The sequence below is a fragment of the Procambarus clarkii genome, chromosome 70, assembly GCF_040958095.1.
Source record: "Procambarus clarkii isolate CNS0578487 chromosome 70, FALCON_Pclarkii_2.0, whole genome shotgun sequence".
NCBI classification, from domain to species: domain Eukaryota; kingdom Metazoa; phylum Arthropoda; class Malacostraca; order Decapoda; family Cambaridae; genus Procambarus; species Procambarus clarkii.
The window spans coordinates 24,873,702-24,896,201 of NC_091219.1; the positions used below are offsets into that span (position 1 = coordinate 24,873,702).

General features: G+C 45.9%; 1 protein-coding gene across 1 annotated transcript in view; it reads right to left on the bottom strand.

The window, feature by feature from the left end:
* Positions 1-22,500, bottom strand: part of LOC138349797 (cell adhesion molecule Dscam1-like) — a 150,714-nt gene that overhangs the window by 47,382 nt on the left and 80,832 nt on the right. The window contains exons 4-5 of the mRNA XM_069311553.1: positions 22,446-22,500; positions 8,916-9,065 (exon numbers count right to left, since the gene is read on the bottom strand). The exon at positions 22,446-22,500 is cut by the window's right edge and continues 107 nt beyond it. Coding sequence (XP_069167654.1) covers positions 8,916-9,065; positions 22,446-22,500 — 205 coding nt within the window. The remainder of the gene's footprint in view (positions 1-8,915; positions 9,066-22,445) is intronic.

The window sequence follows — 22,500 nt, forward strand, 5'->3', positions numbered from 1 at the left end:
GTTTCCGAATGCTGGAAAAAAATATTCCGGGGTGATAAGGCATCTTACGATGCGTATATATATATAAAATATGGTGGGGTGGGGAGTCTTGGATCAGCTGAGAAGGCCAGCATGCAGGAGAGAGTGGCCGGGGCTCTCTCTCCCTGACACTCTCACTCCCTGCCACTCTCCCTCCCTGTCACTCTCCCTTCCTGCCACTCTCCCTCCCTGTCACTCTCCCTTCCTTACACTCTCCCTCCCTGTCACTCACCACCAAGTAACGGGTCCCTGTCCACACAACATTGTGTACAAGTCGACATATGAACGCAGCTCAGGTCGCCTACTCAGCCAACGTTTTTGGGTTGACTGGAAGAGTCTGATCACCACTGCAATGACAGCGTCATAAGTCCAGGACCTGCAGTTGCAAAGGGGGATAATGAGAGGTGGTTGTAGGAGGTCTCTAGATGGCGTTGCCGTTCCAGCTTCGCAAGGGCCGCGTGATTCGCGAGCTTAAGATAATACAATGATGAGAAGATTGCCACCAGGAATCACTCTGAGACCTGATCTGGAGGACGCCGCCGCGGGTGAGCTCCGTCTACAGGAGTGTGCAAGGTAGCAGGGAGGCGTCAGAATCTATGGAAAGTCAAGGAAGAAGCAAGAACTGTCGCAAGAACTGTTGCAAGAACTGTCGCAAGAACTGTCGCAAGAACTGTCACAAGAACTGTCGCAAGAACTGTCGCAAGAACTGAGTCACTCCAGGACCCTCCCCGAAGAGGGAGGAGTTAAGGGTTCACTTGGCTGTCTCAAGACGAGCATTGAGGCCAGTTAGGTTGCTGGAACCTGTAGGATAAAACGATATCCATTCCGTCACGTGGGAGCGTAATTACTTACCTAGTTGTGGTTGCGTGAAGGTTGAGCTCCGGGCTCTTTGCTACCCGCCTCTCAACTGACAATCAACTGGCGCCGTCCCTGAGCCTATTGGGCTCTATCATACCAACATTTGAAACCGTGTATAGAGTCAGCCTCTACATTACTTCCTAATGCATTTATTAACTCCCACGACACTGAAAAAGTTCTTTCTAATGTCTCTGTGGCTCATTTGGGTACTTCCACCTGTGTCCCCTTGTGCGTGTACCACCCGTGTTAAATAATTCATCCTTGTCTACCCCTGTCAATTCCCCTGATGATATCGTTGTGCAACCCGGCGTACTGTGCCGAGCTGCACCACCGTACCGTGACTCAGAACAGTGCACAGTTGGCAGTGTGCAATGGTTCGAGACTATAGGGGAAGACACGCAGTAAAATAAGCTTAACGCGTTTGCAGTGTCAAATTGATCCAGATGGAAGACGGTTGGGCAGTGTGTGCTGTGTCAAGAAGTCATTCCTTTCCAGAGGTGGAGGCAAATCCCCCGGAGGTCAGGAGGAGCCACTGACTTGGAGGGTCAACGGAAGGAGTTGAATAGTCCTTAGATAGTCAGGGTCGATAAACACTACGAACCCTTGTTTTGAGGAAACAGGCAAGAGGAGCAATGGTGCCAAGACTTGGAAATAAGAGTTGGAGACACATTTCCTCCTAGTATCTCCCACCCCCTACTTCTCCCAGTCCCCAAACACTTTCCCTAACAGCTCAGAGCACTTCCTCCATCCCCCAGCACATCCCCCCAGTCCCCAGTACCTCCCCCAGCCCCCAGCACCTCCCCTACCAGCCCCCAGCACCTCTCCTAGTCCCCAGCACCTCTCCCAGCCCCCAGCACCTCCCCCAGCCCCCAGCACCTCCCCCAGCCCCCAGCACCACATCCTCCACGCCCCAACGCCTGCATTTTCCAACAATTTAAAAACGCATCTTCAGAGAGCATGGAGTTGCATCGTACGCCAGAATCTCTGTGTACATATAAATATAAATATTTTTTGTATTTGCTTCGCGTCTGTCTGTATCCGCCTGTATCGGTGAAAGAAAGAGTATAAGGAGAGAGAGAGAGAGAGAGAGAGAGAGAGAGAGAGAGAGAGAGAGAGAGAGAGAGAGAGAGAGAGAGAGAGAGAGAGAGAGAGAGAGAGAGAGAGAGAGAGAGACAGAGAGTAGGCAGGTCATAAACAGAGATGTGTGCGCTGATTCCATTTCGAAAATAAGGAAGAAATATCTATAAAAGACTCTGAGATGTGTGTGTGTGTGTGTAGGTGAGCACTGTCCTGGCTCGCGTTCGAGGCTCTCACATCTTCCCTTGCACCACCACCACCACCATCACCACCACCATCACCATCACCACCACCATCACCATCACCACCACCACCACCACCATCACCATCACCACCACCACCACCACCACCACCAACAACAAAAACAACAGCACCACCACCACCACCACCACCACCACCACCATCACCCCCACCACCACCACCACCATCACCCCCACCACCACCCCCACCCCCACCACCACCACCACCACCACCACCACCACCACCATCACCCCCACCACCACCCTCACCATCACCCCCATCATCATCACCACCACCACCACCACCAACAACAACAGCACCACCACCACCACCAACCCCACCACCACCACCACCACCACCACCACCCCCACCATCCCCCCCACCACCACCACCACCACCACCACCAGCACCACCACCACCACCACCACCACCCCCACCACCACCACCACCACCACCTGATAGCCTCACATTTTTCCAGATCAAAGTTTCTTCTTCCCAGAAACTCAGCGACACAAAGAAGAGGCGGTAATGGCATTTTAAGGAGTGTGGAGTGTAGCGTGGGAGAGTGTGGAGCGTACCGTGGGAGAGTGTGGAGTGCAGCATGGGAGAGTGTGGAGTGCAGCATGGGAGGGTGTGGAGTACAGCATGGGAGGGTGTGGAGTACAGCATGGGAGGGTGTGGAGTACAGCATGGGAGGGTGTGGAGTACAGCATGGGAGGGTGTGGAGTACAGCATGGGAGGTACTCTCTATGATAAACAACCATCCTTAAAGAGAAGAGGGGAATTGCCTGACAGAAAAAAGACAAACATGGTGCCACTATTGCACTATCTGCCCTCACCACCAAACACTACACAACAAAAATACCAATTACATAGAAAATTACAATATACCTTACGAACCATCTGGAGAAAAAAATTGCATGCATCAGCAAGGTTGCAATTAGTCGAAACATTCAACCTGTCAAACCGGTAAACTGACAAGGATCAGGGGAAAAAAACGGGATTGCTAGATTGACTGCATCTTTCTGGACTTCCAGAGGGCTTCTGGAAGTCCAGAAATAATTACCTCAATGCTTATACTGCCCGATATCACCTTGCTATAACCGCGCTCTTTATATCAATCAATGTATACACGAATATCAGAATGACAAAACAGGCATACAATAGGTTTCAAAATATAGGTCTTCTCCCCTGTATTTGTCAGCCAATCACAGACCACCGCAAGCCAAACACAAAGTAATATGTTATAGACAGCCGGCCAATCAGAGGCCACCGTCCACGAGAGCCAGGCAGCGGCACCTCTTGATCAGGTTCACTAAGCCCTGAAGCCCCGGGTGGCCTTTTGAAGCTGCTTCCAGGTTCCCTCAATGCTGGAATCTCGGATCATTTCTGGCTGCTGGTTCCAGGCATACACGAGGCAGGAGTTTAGATGGCCTTTGGCTGCTGCTGGTTCCAGACTAACTCGGTACTGGATTATCAAGTGGGATTTCTTGAACCTCAGAGGGGTTCTGGCTGCTGGTTCCAGGCCTTCTCAGTTCTGGAACCATGGATATGCTTGCAGCTGGTTCTAGGCTTTCTCTGTTCTGGAACCATGGATAAGCATGCAGCTGGTTCCAGGCCTTCTCAGTTCTGGAACCATGGATATGCTTGCAGTTGGTTACACTCTTATCTTAATGGTCCCCAGAGAACATGGATTATGTGCTTCTTATCAGGAAGAAAACTCTTTCACGACAATAACAATTCTTGAAGAATAATGTTATCATTTTCTAAGAAGAATTTCCAAATCTCACGTGGAAGACATTTTCAAATTCTATAATATTCCCCCCCCCCCCAACAAAAAAAAATATATGACAATTACTATATACTCTCCAAGAATCGAAAATAAAAAAAAATCCATTTGGAAAAAATTCTTGGGTTACCTAAATGTGATATATTCTCTAATTTAACCAGATCAATACTCGTGTAAACTCACAAGGGTGTTATACTCTTTCACAATGGAACAGTCAACCATCCAGCCCAAAGCGAGCACAGCTGATCTGAAAATATATGTTAATGGTTCTCTAGTGTCTGTAAATTGGATTGTAGGTCTTAGGGGTAAGGAAATGGGTAATGGTATCTGAGTGACTGGGAATAGGCTCTCAGTGACTGGGAATAGGCTCTCAGGGACTGGGAATGGGAGCTGATGGTATAGGATACTGGAAAAGGCATTGGATCCTTACAGCTACGAATGGGATTGGAAATCATGCTGGAGAGACTATAGGAACGAGAACAAATCCTATGAGATATGGAGCGGAATTAAACTGGATCTCAGAGCGAGATGCTGGAAATTGAATTCGAGAGAGACAAAGAATTGGACAGGATGGAGGGCCTCAGGTCTGTGGGATGAAGATAGGATCAGGGGGGGGGGGGTTTCACTCTAAAATCCTGTGATCTTCTTTTCCTTTCAGACTCCTTGTACTCGGGGATCTTAATCCTGTTCCCCTCCTCCTCCTCCTCCTCCTCCTTATCAACTAGGAAGCCAGAAAGAAAGGAGGAGACGACCTGTCGTTAGTTGCGTGAGGATTATGCGTTGGTTCGTGACTTGGTTCGTGCGTTGGTTCGTTGATTGACAGTTGAGAGGGTCCCTTTCAACTGTCAATCAATCAACTGTTACTAACTATTAACTAATTATTTTTTATCCTCCACACACACAAACACACGCACCCCCAGGAAGCAGCCCGTAGCAGCTGTCTAACTCCCAGGTACCTATTTACTGCTAGGTAACAGGGGCATCAGGGTTAAGAAAACTCTGCCCATCTGTCTCTGCGGGTGCGGGGACCGAACCTCAGTCGCTAGGTCCACGAGTCTAGAGCGCTGTCCACTCGGCCACCCTTTGTGTGTGTGTGTGTGTGTGTGAGGGGGGGGGGGGGGAGGGGGGGCATGTACTAAGAAAAACGCATGACTTTAACGCATTTGTAACACGCGAAAGCGTACATATATTTATATATATATATATATATATATATATATATATATATATATATATATATACATATATATATACATATATATATATATATATATATATATATATATATATATATATAAATATATATATATATATATATATATATATATATATATATATATATATATATATATATATATATATATATATATATATATAAATATATACCCTCTCAGCTCAGCGCATAATATACATACGCACACATATACCAAACACACCACGAATATATATAATGTTTCCAGGAGTCCCCCACACCACACACACACACACACACACACACACACACACCTCGGCCACCCCCCCCCCACCCCATCCTGCTAGAGATTCCGTTGGACATATATTCTCAAACTGCCTAAACCGAGCGTTATCAAAAGTCCATTTTCTTACATAACTTCCTGGGAAGTTCTTCGGGTGGTTGTAAATCTTGTAAGAACCTGGCGAGGGGGCTGCAAGTGTCAGTCACCCAGCATCTTATCAGAGTTTAGAGCTGGGGGTGATAACACGATAACCATCGCGGTGGCCTTTGCCTTCTAAATGAAAGAAAACGATATCTTACCCGACTGGAAATGCTATAAGGGGCAATGTAACACCGTGAAAATAACACTGGGAAATAACACTGAAATATAATACGGAAAAAGGCACGGAGACACAATATGGGAATATAACACGATTTTATACACGAGAAATTAACACAAAACGTCTCTCTCTCTCTCTCTCTCTCACTCTCTCTCTCTCTCTCTCTCTCTCTCTCTCTCTCTCTCTCTCTCTCTCTCTCCCTCCCTCCCTCCCCCTCTCTCTCTCTCTCTCTCCCTCCCTCCCTCCCTCTCTCTCTCTCTCTCTCCCTCCCTCCCTCTCTCTCTCTCTCTCTCTCTATCTCTCTCTCTCTCTCTCTCTCTCTCTCTCTCTCTCTCTCTCTCTCTCTCTCTCTCTCTCTCTCCCTCCCTCCCTCTCTCTCTCTCTCTCTCTCTCTCTCCCTCCCTCCCTCTCTCTCTCTCTCTCTCTCTCCCTCCCTCCCTCCCTCTCTCTCTCTCTCTCTCTCTCTCTCTCTCTCTCTCTCTCTCTCTCTCTCTCTCTCTCTCTCTCTCCCTCCCTCCCTCCCTCTCTCTCTCTCTCTCTCTCTCTCTCTCTCTCTCTCTCTCTCTCTCTCTCTCTCTCTCTCTCTCTCCCTCCCTCCCTCCCTCTCTCTCTCTCTCTCTCTCTCTCTAATAAAAAAGGTAATATTACGAACAGCTGAAAACACTCCGTGGAAAAAAAAAACCATTTCAGATTTCTCTACCAAAAATAGGAGCCGATAATTCTTGAAGAGGGCGCTATATGGCCTGTGACCCTCCCATACCACCCATGTGTCATCATGAAAAGTTGTGAGGCTAATCTCAAGCCTCACTCTGTGGATAGACAGAGACACAGCCAGTCTCTTTTATTGATAAGGATAACGAGACGAAATAAAGCAAGGATATGACAAAATATACCGTATATTATATACATCACATGTAATAATACCGGACTATATCGAAGGAATATAATAAAGGAATATAACGAGGGGAAATATAGCAAAGGGATATAAGTTCTAGGATATACCGCAGGGCATAACGAATAGATATTAAGCAAGGACATGAGGCAGGTATATAAGACAGATATAAGCAGGTGTATATAAAGTGGCGGGCAAGGCGCGAGGGCAAGATATGAAGGCGGGAAAATAGCGCGGGAAAACAATTTGAGGGCGGGAGGCGAGCGCGGGAAATACGAGACGTTTAAAATAGCGCGGGAAAATATGAAGAGCGGTAAGAGAAGGAATATATGAATGGAGGCTACTAAATGGAAGCATGAGGGCTGATAAGGGGACCATGTAGGCACGGATAAGGGGCCAACCATGGAGACACAGATAAGGGGCCAACCATGGAGGCACAGATAAGGGGCCAACCATGGAGGCACAGATAAGGGGCCAACCATGTTAGCACAGATAAGAGACCAACCATGGAATCTGATTGTAAACAAAACATGTGAGTTTGATGACCAGACCACACACTAGAAATTGACGGGCAAGATATGATTCTGAAATTGCCTTTATCTACAAATCATTCTCTTGCCTTGGTTATCCTTTGCATTTCATCAACTGTGCCTACTCTCAAGCTAAACGAAATTTCTTTCATCCTAAACCTGCTTCCAACACTAGTAGCACTGTACTATGCCTTCCCTTCATATCTGAACTCAAAACTTTTACCAATACCTTTCGTCCTCTTGACATTAAACTCGCCTTTCGACAAACTAACACACTTCGTAGCAATCTAGTTCACACTGCTCCTCCTGCTTCTAATGCTGCTGGTGTCTACTCTATTTCCTGTTCATCTTGTCCTCTCCAATACTTTGGCGAAACTGGCCGTACACTGAATGACAGACTTAAAGAACACAAGAGAAGTGTTAAGTCTGCTGACACTAACAATGCTCTCTTCTGCCATGTGAGGGATTCTAATCATCCCATTGATTGGTCTTCCTCCAAAATAATCTTTCCTGCCTCTACTCTACACAGACGCCGTCTTGTAGAATCGGCTCTTATTAACAATGTACCCAACATGAACTTGAGTCCTGGCTTTGTTGCTGTGGACTCTTCCCTTTCACAGTATATACTCAAATGCTCTAATCTTTCTAACAAACGTGACTTAACATAAGCTTTCCCCCTTCCATTTCTTTCTTTCTCTTTCCCTTTCTTTCTCTTTCCCTTTCTTTCTCTCTTCTCCCTTTTTCTGTTCATTGTCTTCTACGCTCCCTTGCTATCCTCTTCTTATTCCTATTACTATCTCCTTCGGTGGTTATAATAGGAGCTGCCTCGTATGGGCCAATAGGCCTGCTGCAGTTCTCATTACTACTATCCCCTACACCTGACTTTCCTCCTCAGCTCTCTCTTGCCTATTTAATGCCTGTCCCTACCTGTCCTCATCACAATCGACTTGAGAATGGTCCAGGACGGACCGAAACGTCGTCGTCCCTTCAATTTCTAGTGTGTGGTCTGGTCAACATACTTCAGCCACGTTATTGTGACTCATCGCCTGCATGTGAGTTTGATTTAGACTGATGTTATGAAGGTGTTACCAATCATGTTTATTATTCTAATTCTAATTCTAAACAGATCAAGTTAAAAAAGCATCGTGGAAGAACGTCCTGCGTCACCCAGCTACGTCACACACGCGCTTGCGTCTCGCTAGACGTAAGCTGCGTCTGGGAGCAAGATAGTGCTATATATATACCCCGGGTCCGCCGGAGAGTGACTCCGGGAGATAATTAGCAAGAGAGCATCAGCCCATCTCCCACCTCTGGGGCCGCCCATCTCGCCACAGACGCAGCATCCAAGATAACAGCCGGATATTATGAGATAACGCCACACTGCCTTCACTCTCTGCTTATGATCCTGAGCATGGAGGTGGGGGGGGGGGGGGTTGCTGGTGTTGCAGCTGGCTATAATGCTCCCCCACCCCCACAGCTGGTGGGGGTGGGGGGGGGGGAGACAGCTGGCTACTGGCCCTTGTCTGGTGGAGGGGGAGACAGCTGGCTACTGGCCCTTGTCTGGTGGAGGGGGAGACAGCTGGCTATACTGTCAGTCAGCTGGTAGAGGGGGGAGACAGCTGGCAACTCACCTGTGATGATGATCCTGGCCGGGGTTCGAGACAGCTGGCTATACTGCCAGTCAGCTGGTAAAGGGAAGAGACAGCTGGCTACTCACCTGTGATGATGATCCTGGCCGGGGTTCGAGACAGCTGGCTGCTGCCAGTCAGCTGGTGGAGGGTCCGACACTGGAACCTTGAGAGCCCATCTTGAGGACCAACTTCCAGCACGTGAAGTTCCCCTTCACTCGTCATGTGGTACTTCCCGTCTGGGGGAAGAGCAGAGGGTCGTTAGTGGGGGTCCCTGTGTGTCTGGGGGAGGAGAGGGTCGTTAGTGGGGGTCCCTGAGTGTCTGGGGGGGGGAGAGGGTCGTTAGTGGGGGTCCCTGTGTGTCTGGGGGAGGAGAGGGTCGTTAGTGGGGGTCCCTGTGTGTCTGGGGGAAGAGCAGAGGGTCGTTAGTGGTGGTCCCTGTGTGTCTGGGGGAGCAGAGGGTCGTTAGTGGTGGACCCTGTGTGTCTGGGGGGAGGAGAGGGTCGTTAGTGGTGGTCCCTGTGTGTCTGGGGGAGGAGAGGGTCGTTAGTGGGGGTCCCTGTGTGTCTGGGGGAAGAGCAGAGGGTCGTTAGTGGGGGTCCCTGTGTGTCTGGGGGAGGAGAGGGTCGTTACTGGGGGTCCCTGTGTGTCTGGGGGGAGGAGAGGGTCGTTAGTGGGGGTCCCTGTGTGTCTGGGGGAAGAGCAGAGGGTCGTTAGTGGGGGTCCCTGTGTGTCTGGGGGAGGAGAGGGTCGTTAGTGGTGGTCCCTGTGTGTCTGGGGGAGGAGAGGGTCGTTAGTGGGGGTCCCTGTGTGTCTGGGGGGAGGAGAGGGTCGTTAGTGGGGGTCCCTGTGTGTCTGGGGGGAGGAGAGGGTCGTCAGTGGGGGTCCCTGTGTGTCTGGGGGGAGGAGAGGGTCGTTAGTGGTGGTCCCTGTGTGTCTGGGGGAGGAGAGGGTCGTTAGTGGTGGTCCCTGTGTGTCTGGGGGAGGAGAGGGTCGTTAGTGGTGGTCCCTGTGTGTCTGGGGGAGGAGAGGGTCGTTAGTGGTGGTCCCTGTGTGTCTGGGGGAGGAGAAGGTCGTTAGTGGGGGTCCCTGTGTGTCTGGGGGGAGGAGAGGGTCGTTAGCACTCTGATGGTAATCTTGGGCATAGTATTTTATCAAATACTGATGGGCAAATAGCCTCGGCTACCGTCAGCTTTTGTCCGGTCGTGATGGTCGAGTGGATTAGGTGCCCTGTACACCAGTTGCAAAGTGCTCCTGGCAGTATGGGTTCGAGTCACTTCTGGGGTGTGAGTTTTCAGTTGCATGTATGCCTGGGGACCATTCAGGCTTGTTCGCATATATATATATATATATATATATATATATATATATATATATATATATATATATATATATATATATATATATATATATATATATATACAGGTGTGTATTTGTGCAGTTCTGTTAGTGTGCAGGTGTAGATGTTTATAAGTGCACAGGTGTTGAAGTGTACAGTTGAATAAATATAATTAACATAATCCAACTAACCCTTGCTCTGTTGATGTAAAAGAATACATCATGTGTATAAAATTAAGTTTAATAAAATACTGTATATCATCTTGGTTTTGTATTTGTTGTATTCTAATGCTTAATATGAAAAATATTTCTCTTGTTAACTATGTTGCACCAAAATCTAGACCATACACGAAGTGTGATTCAATTTAAAGTGTCCAAGTTCCTGGAGTTACATTAGTCAAGAGCAGGTGGGCCAAGTTGGTCCACACTCTCACCACCCACAACACCCTCCTGGGCCGCCCACATGGGCCCCCCACTCTCCTGGGCCGCCCACATGGGCCACCCACCCTCCTGGGCCGCCCACCCTCCTGGGCCACCCACATGGGCCGCCCACCCTCCTGGGCCACCCACATGGGCCGCCCACCCTCCTGGGCCACCCACATGGGCCGCCCACCCTCCTGGGCCACCCACATGGGCCACCACCCACAACACCATCCCGGGGAGACTCTACATTACGTTTAACTTATGGCTGCCGCTAGAAGCCTCCTGACTTTATGAAAGGCAATAAAGTGACCTACTTTCTTACCCCCGCACTAAAGTACACCTGAAGTACACACCTGCTCCAGCACCACTACAGTAGGCCACCATCCACCTCAATGCACTTGAACCTACCTGCATAGCAGCCCACCTTAACGCTATGCACTAAAATGTAATTTAGAATAAACTTAAGTAAAAAAGCGACAAATTGTGTATATTACTGAAATGGTGATGAAAGGCATTCCACCACAACATGGGAGATCAGGTAAGTGCTGGCATGTGGGAGATCAGAGAACCTCCCTCCCCTCCTCTATCATGTCTTCAACCCTAAAAAGCGCACCACGACATATCTTGAGGTTATCTTGAGATGATTTCGGGGCTTTAGTGTCCCCGCGGCCCGGTCCTCGACCAGGCCTCCACCCCCAGGAAGCAGCCAGTGACAGCTGACTAACACCCAGGTACCTATTTTACTGCTAGGTAACAGGGGCATAGGGTGAAAGAAACTCTGCCCACTGTTTCTCGCCGGCGCCTGGGATCGAACCCGGGACCACAGGATCACAAGTCCAGTGTGCTGTCCACTCGGCCGACCGGCTCCCCTGCACACACTAGTTGCACAGTCAATAGCCAACATAACCATTAGTCTGGAATATACCTATGACCTGTTGCAAGAAACATTGCCACAAACCGAGACCCGCTACACATACACACAAACAAACAAACACGAACTGTTTCTGCGAGTAGTGGGAAAACAAAAACAGAGACACGGAGGGACACAATCCTTAGTTTTTCCATAGAAAAAACTAATAATTGTGTGTTTTCATCTCTATATGCTAGTAATACCTGTTTGTCAGAGAGATGTTATTCCTCACCGCTGCACAGAGAATACAGAGAGACTGTAGTAGTCTCTGTGTCTGTCTGTACGGCAGTTATGGCCCCTCAGAGAGCCAATAATCTGTCATAGAGCCAGAAATATTTATCTGTCACTGAGGCAATAATTTAACTATGAATCAGCTATGTATCTTATTCGTCTGAGAGAGCTAGTTATTTGTACACCAATTAGCTCTGTCTCCCAGCGAGGCATAGACCTTAAAGGCGTCAGGGAGCCAGAAATCCCTGTCTCCCAGCGAGGCATAGATCTTCCTGTCGTCAGGGAGCCAGAAATCCCTGTCTCCCAGCGAGGCAAAGATCTCCCTGTCGTCAGGGAACAAGCAGTAGGGGTAATCATCATTTGCTTTCATCAATTTACAAAGAACTGAACCTGTATACACAAACAGCTGGATCCGTGGACCCCGTTTGCAAAGCATTAGCATGATAACAGCCAATTTCTAACACGTCCGCCTCGCTAATTTTCTCAATTACTTTTTAATGAGCAAATGATTATTTATAGATATATTAATGAGTATATGCATAAATTATACAGATTATTATGTGTTTTTTTTAGTTAATGTAATATAATTCTTCGCTTGTTTCGGTATCAGATTATTTTTGTATTTAGTATTTTGTAATTATATTTATCAAAGTGTAATCTCACCTTTCGTTTTGATCTGTTTTTTTATTCTTTATTGCTTTTTCCATTTATTTGGTGTAATTGTCTTCCTCTTGTATTCTGTGTCGTCCCCTCATGTCCATTAGCATGGTATTAAGGTTCTATCAGCGGCCGTTATTGCTTTATGCCTTGTTATCAACTTCCCTTTCCTCTTGTTTCCCCTCTAATTACATTTTTATTGTATTATCCAGTTCTTCCCGTTTTCCTACGGAAAGAACTTCCCCTACACTGACTCATTCACTCACTCAACACTGACTCATTCACTCATTCTACACTGACTCATTCACTCAATCTACACTGACTCACTCACTCTACACTGACTCATTCACTCAATCTACACTGACTCATTCACTCAATCTACACTGACTCAGTCACTAACTCAACACTGAACCAGTCACTCACTCTACACTGACTCAGTCACTCACTCTACACTGACTCACTCACTCACTCTACACTGACTCAGTCACTCACTCTACACTGACTCATTCACTCAATCTACACTGACTCATTCACTCAATCTACACTGACTCAGTCACTAACTCTACACTGAATCAGTCACTCACTCTACACTGACTCAGTCACTCACTCTACACTGACTCAGTCACTCACTCTACACTGACTCAGTCACTCACTCTACACTGACTCAGTCACTCACTCTACACTGACTCAGTCACTCACTCTACACTGACTCAGTCACTCACTCTACACTGACACTCTCGCAGCATGTTCGTCAATTATCTTTCATGCCTTTCTTGTGTGGAAAAAAATGTTCTAAACGTGTGGACCCCATGTTCTATACGAGTGGACCCCTATGTTCTATACGTGTGGACCCCCATGTTCTATACGAGTGGACCCCCATGTTCTATACGTGTGGACCCCCATGTTCTATACGAGTGGACCCCATGTTCTATACGTGTGGACCCCCATGTTCTAAACGTGTGGACCCCATGTTCTATACGAGTGGACCCCATGTTCTAAACGTGTGGACCCCATGTTCTATACGTGTGGACCCCATGTTACCTACATCCGAACAGTTCTTCAACATGTATAAAAAAACATTTTATAAATTTTGCCATTGTATCTAATTGTGAGGTTAAATAAACACACCAATGTTCAGGCCAAGTTCTGTTTCTCTCTCTCTCTCTCTCTCTCTCTCTCTCTCTCTCTCTCTCTCTCTCTCTCTCTCTCTCTCTCTCTCTCTCTCTCTCTCTCTCTCTCTCTCTCTCTCTCTCTCTGTGTCCCTCTCTCTCTCTCTCTCTCTCTCTCTCTCTCTCTCTCTCTCTCTCTCTCTCTCTCTCTCTCTCTCTCTCTCTCTCTCTCTCTCTGTGTCCCTCTCTCTCTCTCTCTCTCTCTCTCTCTCTCTCTCTCTCTCTCTCTCTCTCTCTCTCTCTCTCTCTCTCTCTCTCTCTCTCTCTCTCTCCCTCTCTCTCTCTGTGTCCCTCTCCCTTTCTCTCTCCCACAAAATATTAAACAGAACAGTTTAAAACTCGGGTTTACTGAGCCTAAGCCTGAAGGCTCTTAGCATTTCTTTATTGTTCCATATTCAGTTAAAAAGACTATTTGGAATTAGTGAAATCCTTAAAGGCGCTTCGAACACTTACAACTTACCAAAAGTAATTAAAAGTACTTAAAACTACTTACAAAGTACTGAAAACTATTTAAAAAGTACTTTGAGCTACTTAAGAGATCTCGTACCGACTCAACACCATCGAATTTATTTGATTAAAAATTGATTTTAAATACCAATATACTTTTTATAAATTTCTAATGAAATACAAAAATATAAGTCTGAGCTTAATAAAGGCTTATAAATGAATAAAATTAGAGAAAACTGTCGTTAAATTTTTTCTTAGCAGCAATAAGAGTGACTCTTGTCAGCTTGTATGAATATGCTTGTGAAAGACATGTTCGAACCTGTGAGATACATGTTCGAACTTTTGAGAGACGTGTTCGAACTTGTGAGAGACATGTTCGAACTTTTGAGATACATGTTCGAAATTATGAAAGACACGTTCGAACCTGTGAGATACATGTTCGAACTTTTGAGAGACGTGTTCGAACTTTTGAGACACACGTTCGAACATGTGAGAGACATATTACTTAGTTTAACATTATCCTAAATCATACTTTTATAATTATTTTCTAAATAATAATTTGATACAAAAATATATTTCAGATAATTTGATACTCTAATCATGGATACAAAAATTATATGTTAAAATCTAGAATTAATGTGTATAAGCTATAAGATAAGTGAATAACTTTCAGTTATCAACAATCTCCAATAGTTATCATTAATTTATATTCAATATAATTAATCATTAATAATTACTTACTTTTCTATAATCATTACACGTAAATATTTTAATAATAAATCTCCAATGATCACAGTGAACTCATCTTATAAATTAAAAAAAAAGCCACACTAGCGACTTTAAAGCAGAATTAGTGTTAATAAAATTGGAAGAGTGAATGAGACATGAAAAAGAATGATAAGTGCTACACATTCTGGATGATAAAAATAAAGAAACCGACGAACGTAAAACCAGATATATATATATATATATATATATATATATATATATATATATATATATATATATATATATATATATATATATATATATATATATATATATATATATGTATAATACGTACATCTTAAAATATTCGACAAAAAAGGTATGAAAAATAAAATTATAATTAATAGTTTCCAAGGACACACTATAGAAACTTTACCACTGCGAGTGATGTCTTACGCAGTGTGTGTCTTACGGAATGTGTCCCAGGGAATGGTCCCTCAAAATGGTCCCTTCAAAGGAAGATTTACATAATGTGCATACGCTTTCTCCCCTCCCCCAAGCCCACAACCCTCCCCCTTCTCCCCCAACCCCACAACCCTTCCCCCTCCTCCCCTCCCCCTCCTCCCCTCCAAGAGGAAAGAAACATTTCTGGAGCTTAAACTGGATTTGTAGAGACCACCAGCTTAAAGTATTTTACACTATTATGGGATAGAAGTTTTTATCTGCTTTCTTAGTGATGCAAGTTGTCTCTAGCCGGTCCTGGCGTGGTGGGAGGAGAGGGAGAGAGAGAGAGAGAGAGAGAGAGAGAGAGAGAGAGAGAGAGAGAGAGAGAGAGAGAGAGAGAGAGAGAGAGAGAGAGAGAGAGAGAGAGAGAGAGAGAGAGAGAGCTCTCCATAACAAAATCATATAAATACACACATACTAAAGGAGGGTGCAGAAGCACTAAGTGTGCCACTCTCTATGGTGTTTAACAGGTCATTGGAAACAGGAGACCTACCGGAAAGCTGGAAGACAGCTAACGTAATCCCAATATACAAAAAGGGTGACAGGCAAGAGGCACTGAACTACAGGCCAGTTTCCCTAACTTGTATACCATGCATGGTGATGGAGAAGATCGTGAGGAAAAGGCTCGCAGAACATCTGGAGGGAAATAGCTTTGTAACGCACCACCAACATGGGTTCAGATATGGTAAATCGTGCCTCACAGGCTTAATGGAATTTTATGACCAAGAAACAAAAATTAGGCAAGAAAGAGAAGGGTGGGCAGACAGCATTTTCTTGGACTGTCAGAGAGCCTTTGACACAGTACCCCATAAAAAGATGTTATAAAAGGTGGAGCAACAGGCAGGAGTAAAAGGTAAGGTGCTCCAGTGGATAAGGGAGTATCTAAGCAACAGGAAACTGTGAGTAACTGTGAGGGGAGAGACATCAGAGTGGCGAGAAGTTACCAGTGGAGTCCCACAGGTGACTGTGGGACTCCACTGTCCCACTAATCCACTAGTCCCACAGGGGGTCTTGTAGCTGAGTGGATAGCGCGCAGGACTCGTAATTCTGTGGCCCGGGTTCGATTCCCGGACCAGGCAGAAACAAATGGGCAAAGTCTCTTTCACCCTGAATGCCCTTTTTACCTAACAATAAGTAGGTACCTAACAATTAATAGGTATAAATAGGCAAAGTTCAACCCCCGCAAGCACAACTAGGTGAATATAACTAGGTGAATACAGGGCTCTGTACAACCGTCAATCAACTGGTCAATCAACCCATCCTGTTTCTAATATATGTAAACGATCTTCCAGAGGGTATAGACTCATTCCTCTCAATGTTTGCTGATGATGCAAAAGTTATGAGAAGAATCAAGACAGATGAAGATAAACAGAGGACGACCTGGACAAACTGGAGGAATGGTCTAGAAAATGGCTACTTAAGTTCAACTCAGGAGAGTGTCAGAGTAGTTAACAGATAGAATGCATTAGGCAGTGATGTGGTGGAGGCTGACTCCATACACAGTTTCAAATGTAGATATGATAGGTCCCAATAGGCTCAGGAATCTATACACCAGTTGATTGACAGTTGAGAGGCGGGATCAAAGAGCCAGAGCTCAACCCCCGCAAGCACAACTAGGTGAGTACACAAACACACACACAAACACGCTCTACAAAACAGAAAAAAAACATCACAGAACATAAATTACAAAATAACCGACGAATCATCAACTCGAAAGTATTTGTCCCCTTTGATATCGTCGGGTTTCAAAAACAGTTAGACAAAAATTCGCAGCTAATTTATATTGATATTTTTTTCAGTTCCAACTTTTCGTTCACGAGCGAATAATTAGTTGTTGCTAATTTGATGGAAAAATGATCTCGGGGCTCCAGCAGCCTCTATCATTGTTGATTTTGGCTACACTGAAATAGATGAGTAAGTTTTTGTCTGAGTTGCTTTGAGTTCTCTGTCTCACTCTGTCTTACTCTCTCTCTCTCTAGCTGACTCTCTCTCTCTCTCTCTCTCTCTCTCTCTTGAACCAAGACTAGGGGTTTACACACAAAAACCACATTAACGTAATATATCTAAATGAAACAATACACAAGGGCCCTTGATTAGGGTTCGAAGCTATGCACATAGGTTCGAACACTCGGTGTATAGGTTCGAACCCTTGTGGATTTGTTCACTAGGGTTTATGGTATTCATATTCCTGATGAAGTTGGACGTTAAGAGCTATTATCCTACGTCATTTCATGTGACGTAGACCTCTAGAAACTCTAGAAAAAAAATTCCCTTGAAACTTATTGTTTGTTTTGGGAATCAACTTTATTTTATTGATACATTCATGTTATAGGATGAGGCGACTGGAGATAACTGTATATGGCAAGAACTTGATCTCTGTCAGGAACCCGTAGGTGCGGGACCGGGCCGTCCACCTCCTGGGGCTCGTGCGGCCCCCCGGGCTCTGCTTCAGGAGGCTGGGGTCGTTCTTGCCCTTGCTGGGGTGGTTCTTCTCCGGCCCCGACCACGGCGGTCTCCAGGTCCCGAGTCCCTGTCTTCTTTTACCAACTTCGAGGTCAACTCCGGAGCTGGAGCCCCATAAGGCAGTTCGCTGTTGCCTTCAACCTCGTCCTGACTGTTCCTGCGACGGCGCTGGAACCAATCGTATTGGCGTTTGTCCTTCCATTGGAGACTTTCAGCGCCGTGGAGAGGGGAGGACCTGCTGCATGGGTCACAGCTTCTCCCCGGTATCAATCTACCCTGGCTCTACGCCCTGGAGAGGCCACTCCAGACCGACAACCAGAGCGCTACTCCATAGTCTCCTGAGACTGATGGATGCCTACTATCAAGCCCGCCAACATTTCTCCAATGTCGAAGGCTTTAATATACGAACCAGTTCAACCATAGCGGGTCAAGACTTTCTCACCCGGTTCTGAGGGCTTGTTCAGCATTCTGATAAATGGTTGCGGGGTGCCTGGTGATCCAGGAAAGCGTTGCATAGTCAAGATGAGGAACAAATTGGGGGGTAGAAATAGCCTAGGCTACTCTATCCCTTTGAGATGTATTTTTTCCTTCTCTCAATAAACACTCTTTGGGAACGAATTTCAGCTTAATATAAAATTTTCCAGCCAGTGCTGTCGAGGTGCGAGATGTATCTCATAGCTGCACTCCTTATTTTTTTTTATGGTGGCTGCCTCGCTAGCTAGGCTCAAAACGTGGTTGGGGTTCGACTTCATCTCCAAGATGTCATCTTCCTCACTGAGAAATATATTTGTTGCCACTCACCAGAACACCTTTTGTTACCTTTTACAGCGTTACCCATGGCTCAGTGGGTATGACAGTGTGCTTGCTAGTGGGTGACGCCCTGGCAGCGCGGGTTCGAACCTCTTGTCAACCATTAGAGTACTGTTGATAATACTGATGCTTGGGTACCATTCAAGCTGAATGGTTATGGTCAGAGAGCAGCTCTTAGTCAGGACTTAAAGGGGACTTGGGCCTGGGTGAGGGAGCAGGGGGGGGTGAGGGAGCAGGGGGGGGGGTGAGGGAGCAGGGGGGTGAGGGAGCAGGGGGGTGAGGGAGCAGGGGGGTGAGGGAGCAGGGGGGGTGAGGGAGCAGGGGGGTGATGGAGCAGGGGGGTGAGGGAGCAGGGGGGGGTGAGGGTGCAATGTTTGTGACTTCTTTCACTCGTCGAAAAATAGAGTCGTAATTAGCAATTTGTTCTACATTCCAGTTTTATTCTGATGTTTGTCGTCAGCTGGTGTGTACTTACCTAGTTGTGCTTGCGGGGGTTGAGCTCTGGCTCTTTGGTCCCGCCTCTCAACTGTCAGTCAACTGGTGTACAGGTTCCTGAGCCTACTGGGCTCTATCATATCTACACTTGAAACTGTGTATGGAGTCAGCCTCCACCACATCACTGCCTAATGCATTCCATTTGTCAACCACTCTGACACTAAAAAAGTTCTTTCTAATATCTCTGTGGCTCATTTGGGCACTCAGTTTCCACCTGTGTTCCCTAGTGCGTGTGCCCCTTGTGTTAAATAGCCTATCTTTATCTACCTTGTCAATTCCTCTGAGAATCTTGTACGTAGTGATCATGTGTCCCCTAACTTTTCTGTCTTCTTCTGTGTGTATGTATGTGTGTGTGCGTGTGTGTGTGTGTGTGTATGTGTGTGTGTGTGTGTGTGTGTGTGTGTGTGTGTGTGTGTGTGTGTGTGTGTATGTGTGTGTGTGTGTGTGTGTGTGTGTGTGTGTGTGTGTGTGTAATCCCTTGTTTCTCATCTACATGTTTCTCTCCTTAATCGCTCCTGCTCCTAATTCCCATTTTTCTCCTGTTCTTACGTTTCCTCACCTTCCTCCTTCCTCCTCCTTCCTCCTCCTCCTCCTCCTCCTCCTTCTCCTCCTTCTCCTCCTCCTCCTCCTTCTTCTCCTTCTCCTCCTCTTGTTGTTATCGTCTCCACCGTGTTTTCCGCTCCATTACCCTCTCATTTTACTTCCTTATTCCATTTCACGCTCTCCTCGCTCTCTCCCTTCACTCATCTTCCCTCTTGCTCCTCCTTCGCTTCCTCCTCTCCTCTTGTGGGAAGGGAGGGAACGATGGAAGAGATCAGCGAGAGAGGGTGAGAGAGGCAGAGAGAGAGAGCAAGTAGAGAACACTTAGGATATAATGGAGTGAATTTATGGAAGATCAGGTGTTGAGAGAGAGAGAGAGAGAGAGAGAGAGAGAGAGAGAGAGAGAGAGAGAGAGAGAGAGAGAGAGAGAGAGAGAGAGAGAGAGAGAGAGAGAGAGAGAGAGAGAGAGAGAAATACAGACGAGCTAATGCAGTGAAAACAACTATTCGTATGCATATAGAAGCATATAGAAACATCACCAACATTCCTAATAACATCCAACCAGACAGACAGACAGACAGACAGACAGGTTATTCAGGACCCCCACTAAGCACTCAGGAGGACAATAATACATTGAGGAAAGCAGCCCAGGACAAAGATGGTGAGTGTGATGTGGTGGTGAGATGGTGATATTATATGGTGATATGTTGGATATGTGTAATTAAGAATGGTTGAGTATGGTAGCCATGTACGCTGTTATCTTGAGACGATTTCGGGGCTTAGCGTCCCCGCGGCCCGGTCCTCGACCAGGCCTCCTTTTTGTTACACACCCCCAGGAAGCAGCTCATAGCAGCTGTCTAACTCCCAGGTACCTATTTACTGCTACGTAACAGGGCCATCAAGGTGAAAGAAACATTTTGCCCATTTATCTCCGCCTCCACCGGGGATCGAACCCGGAACCCCAGGACTACGAATCGCGTTTCACAACAGTCTACTCACCAACAGCGAGTATACTATAAGCCTGGGTATACTTCAGACGTAAACTAATCTTCTTAAGTTAATATACACCGAAAAATAGAATAACATCTACGTATGAGTATTCTACTCCACTTATAAAGATTTACAAAATTTAAATATTCAATTCATTCTGCAATTATACAATATTCAAACATTCATACAATTGTGTGATATTTAATTGTATACAATTTATTCCGTAATTTACAATGAATGAATTGATTAGTTATAATTTACACGAAGCAACAGGCAGACTTTTATTAATTAATCCTGTGAAAAAAATTATTACTTTCTCTCGTTTTCTGTTTGAAAAACCTACGCGTTTCAAGGATGAACTAATCAAGATTTTTAGGTATATTTTATGTATTTATTTTCTGCATTGTTTTTGATAGTTCATACTTCGTGGAACATTATTTTTATGTCGTCTGTGTGTGTTGTGTTGTGTGTGTGTGTGTGTGTGTGTGTGTGTGTGTGTGTGTGTGTGTGTGTGTGTGTGTGTTGTGTGTGTGTGTGTGTGTGTGTGTGTGTGTGTGTGTGTGTGTGTGTGTGTGTGTGTGTGTGTGTGTGTGGGTGAACTTACCTACATGTGCTGCCTTACAGAGTTGAACAACAGCTCTTGGGCCTCGTCCAGGCATGAAAACACGACTCGCTATATGTCACTAATTTTGAAAATGAGGTCAAATTACTTGTTTGTTGAGTTAACTCTTCATCAGTTCATCAGTTGTCGTAAATTATTCTTTAGAGGTGATGAATACCTAATTTACCGTCTCATCACGAATCATCACAACATGACCCGTTTTCTTTCACCCTTACGCATCCTTACCTGTGACCTCTGACCCGTTTTCTTTCACCCTTACGCATCCTTACCTGTGACCTCTGACCCGTTTTTAGTAGCACAGTTGGCTGCGTTTCTATAGCCACAATAAGGGATTTGGAGTTCGATTCCCGGGCGGGGCAGAAATGGTTGGGCATGTCTCCTTTCGCCTAATGCTTCTGCTTACCCAGCAGTAAATACATACCCGGAAGTTGGGCAACTGTTGTATATATATATATATATATATATATATATATATATATATATATATATATATATATATATATATATGCGAACAAGCCTGAATGGTCCCCAGGACTATATGCGAATGAAAACTCACACCCCAGAAGTGACTCGAACCCATACTCCCAGAAGCAACGCAACTGGTAACTACAGGGCGCCTTAATCCGCTTGACCATCACGGCCGTCAAAAGGAAGTGATAGCCGAGGCTATTTGAGCCACTTCCCCGACGGCAACTCGGATGGTAATCTTGGGCATAGCATTTCACCAAATCACCTCATTCTTTGGGGCACACGTGAGGAACACAAATGCGAACAAGCCTGAATGGTCCCCAGGACTATATGCGAATGAAAACTCACACCCCAGAAGTGACTCGAACCCATACTCCCAGAAGCAACGCAACTGGTAACTACAGGGCGCCTTAATCCGCTTGACCATCACGGCCGTCAAAAGGAAGTGATAGCCGAGGCTATTTGAGCCACTTCCCCGACGGCAACTCGGATGGTAATCTTGGGCATAGCATTTCACCAAATCACCTCATTCGTGAAATGGTGATTTGGTGAAATGCTATGCCCAAGATTACCATCCGAGTTGCCGTCGGGGAAGTGGCTCAAATAGCCTCGGCTATCACTTCCTTTTGACGGCCGTGATGGTCAAGCGGATTAAGGCGCCCTGTAGTTACCAGTTGCGTTGCTTCTGGGAGTATGGGTTCGAGTCACTTCTGGGGTGTGAGTTTTCATTTTCATATATATATATATATATATATATATATATATATATATATATATATATATATATATATATATATATATATATATATATATATATATTCAGGGACAGGCACGAAACACGTACCTCCGTGCAGGGACGGGTAGATGTTGAAGGTGTTGTCGTGCAGCCAGGAGGTGAC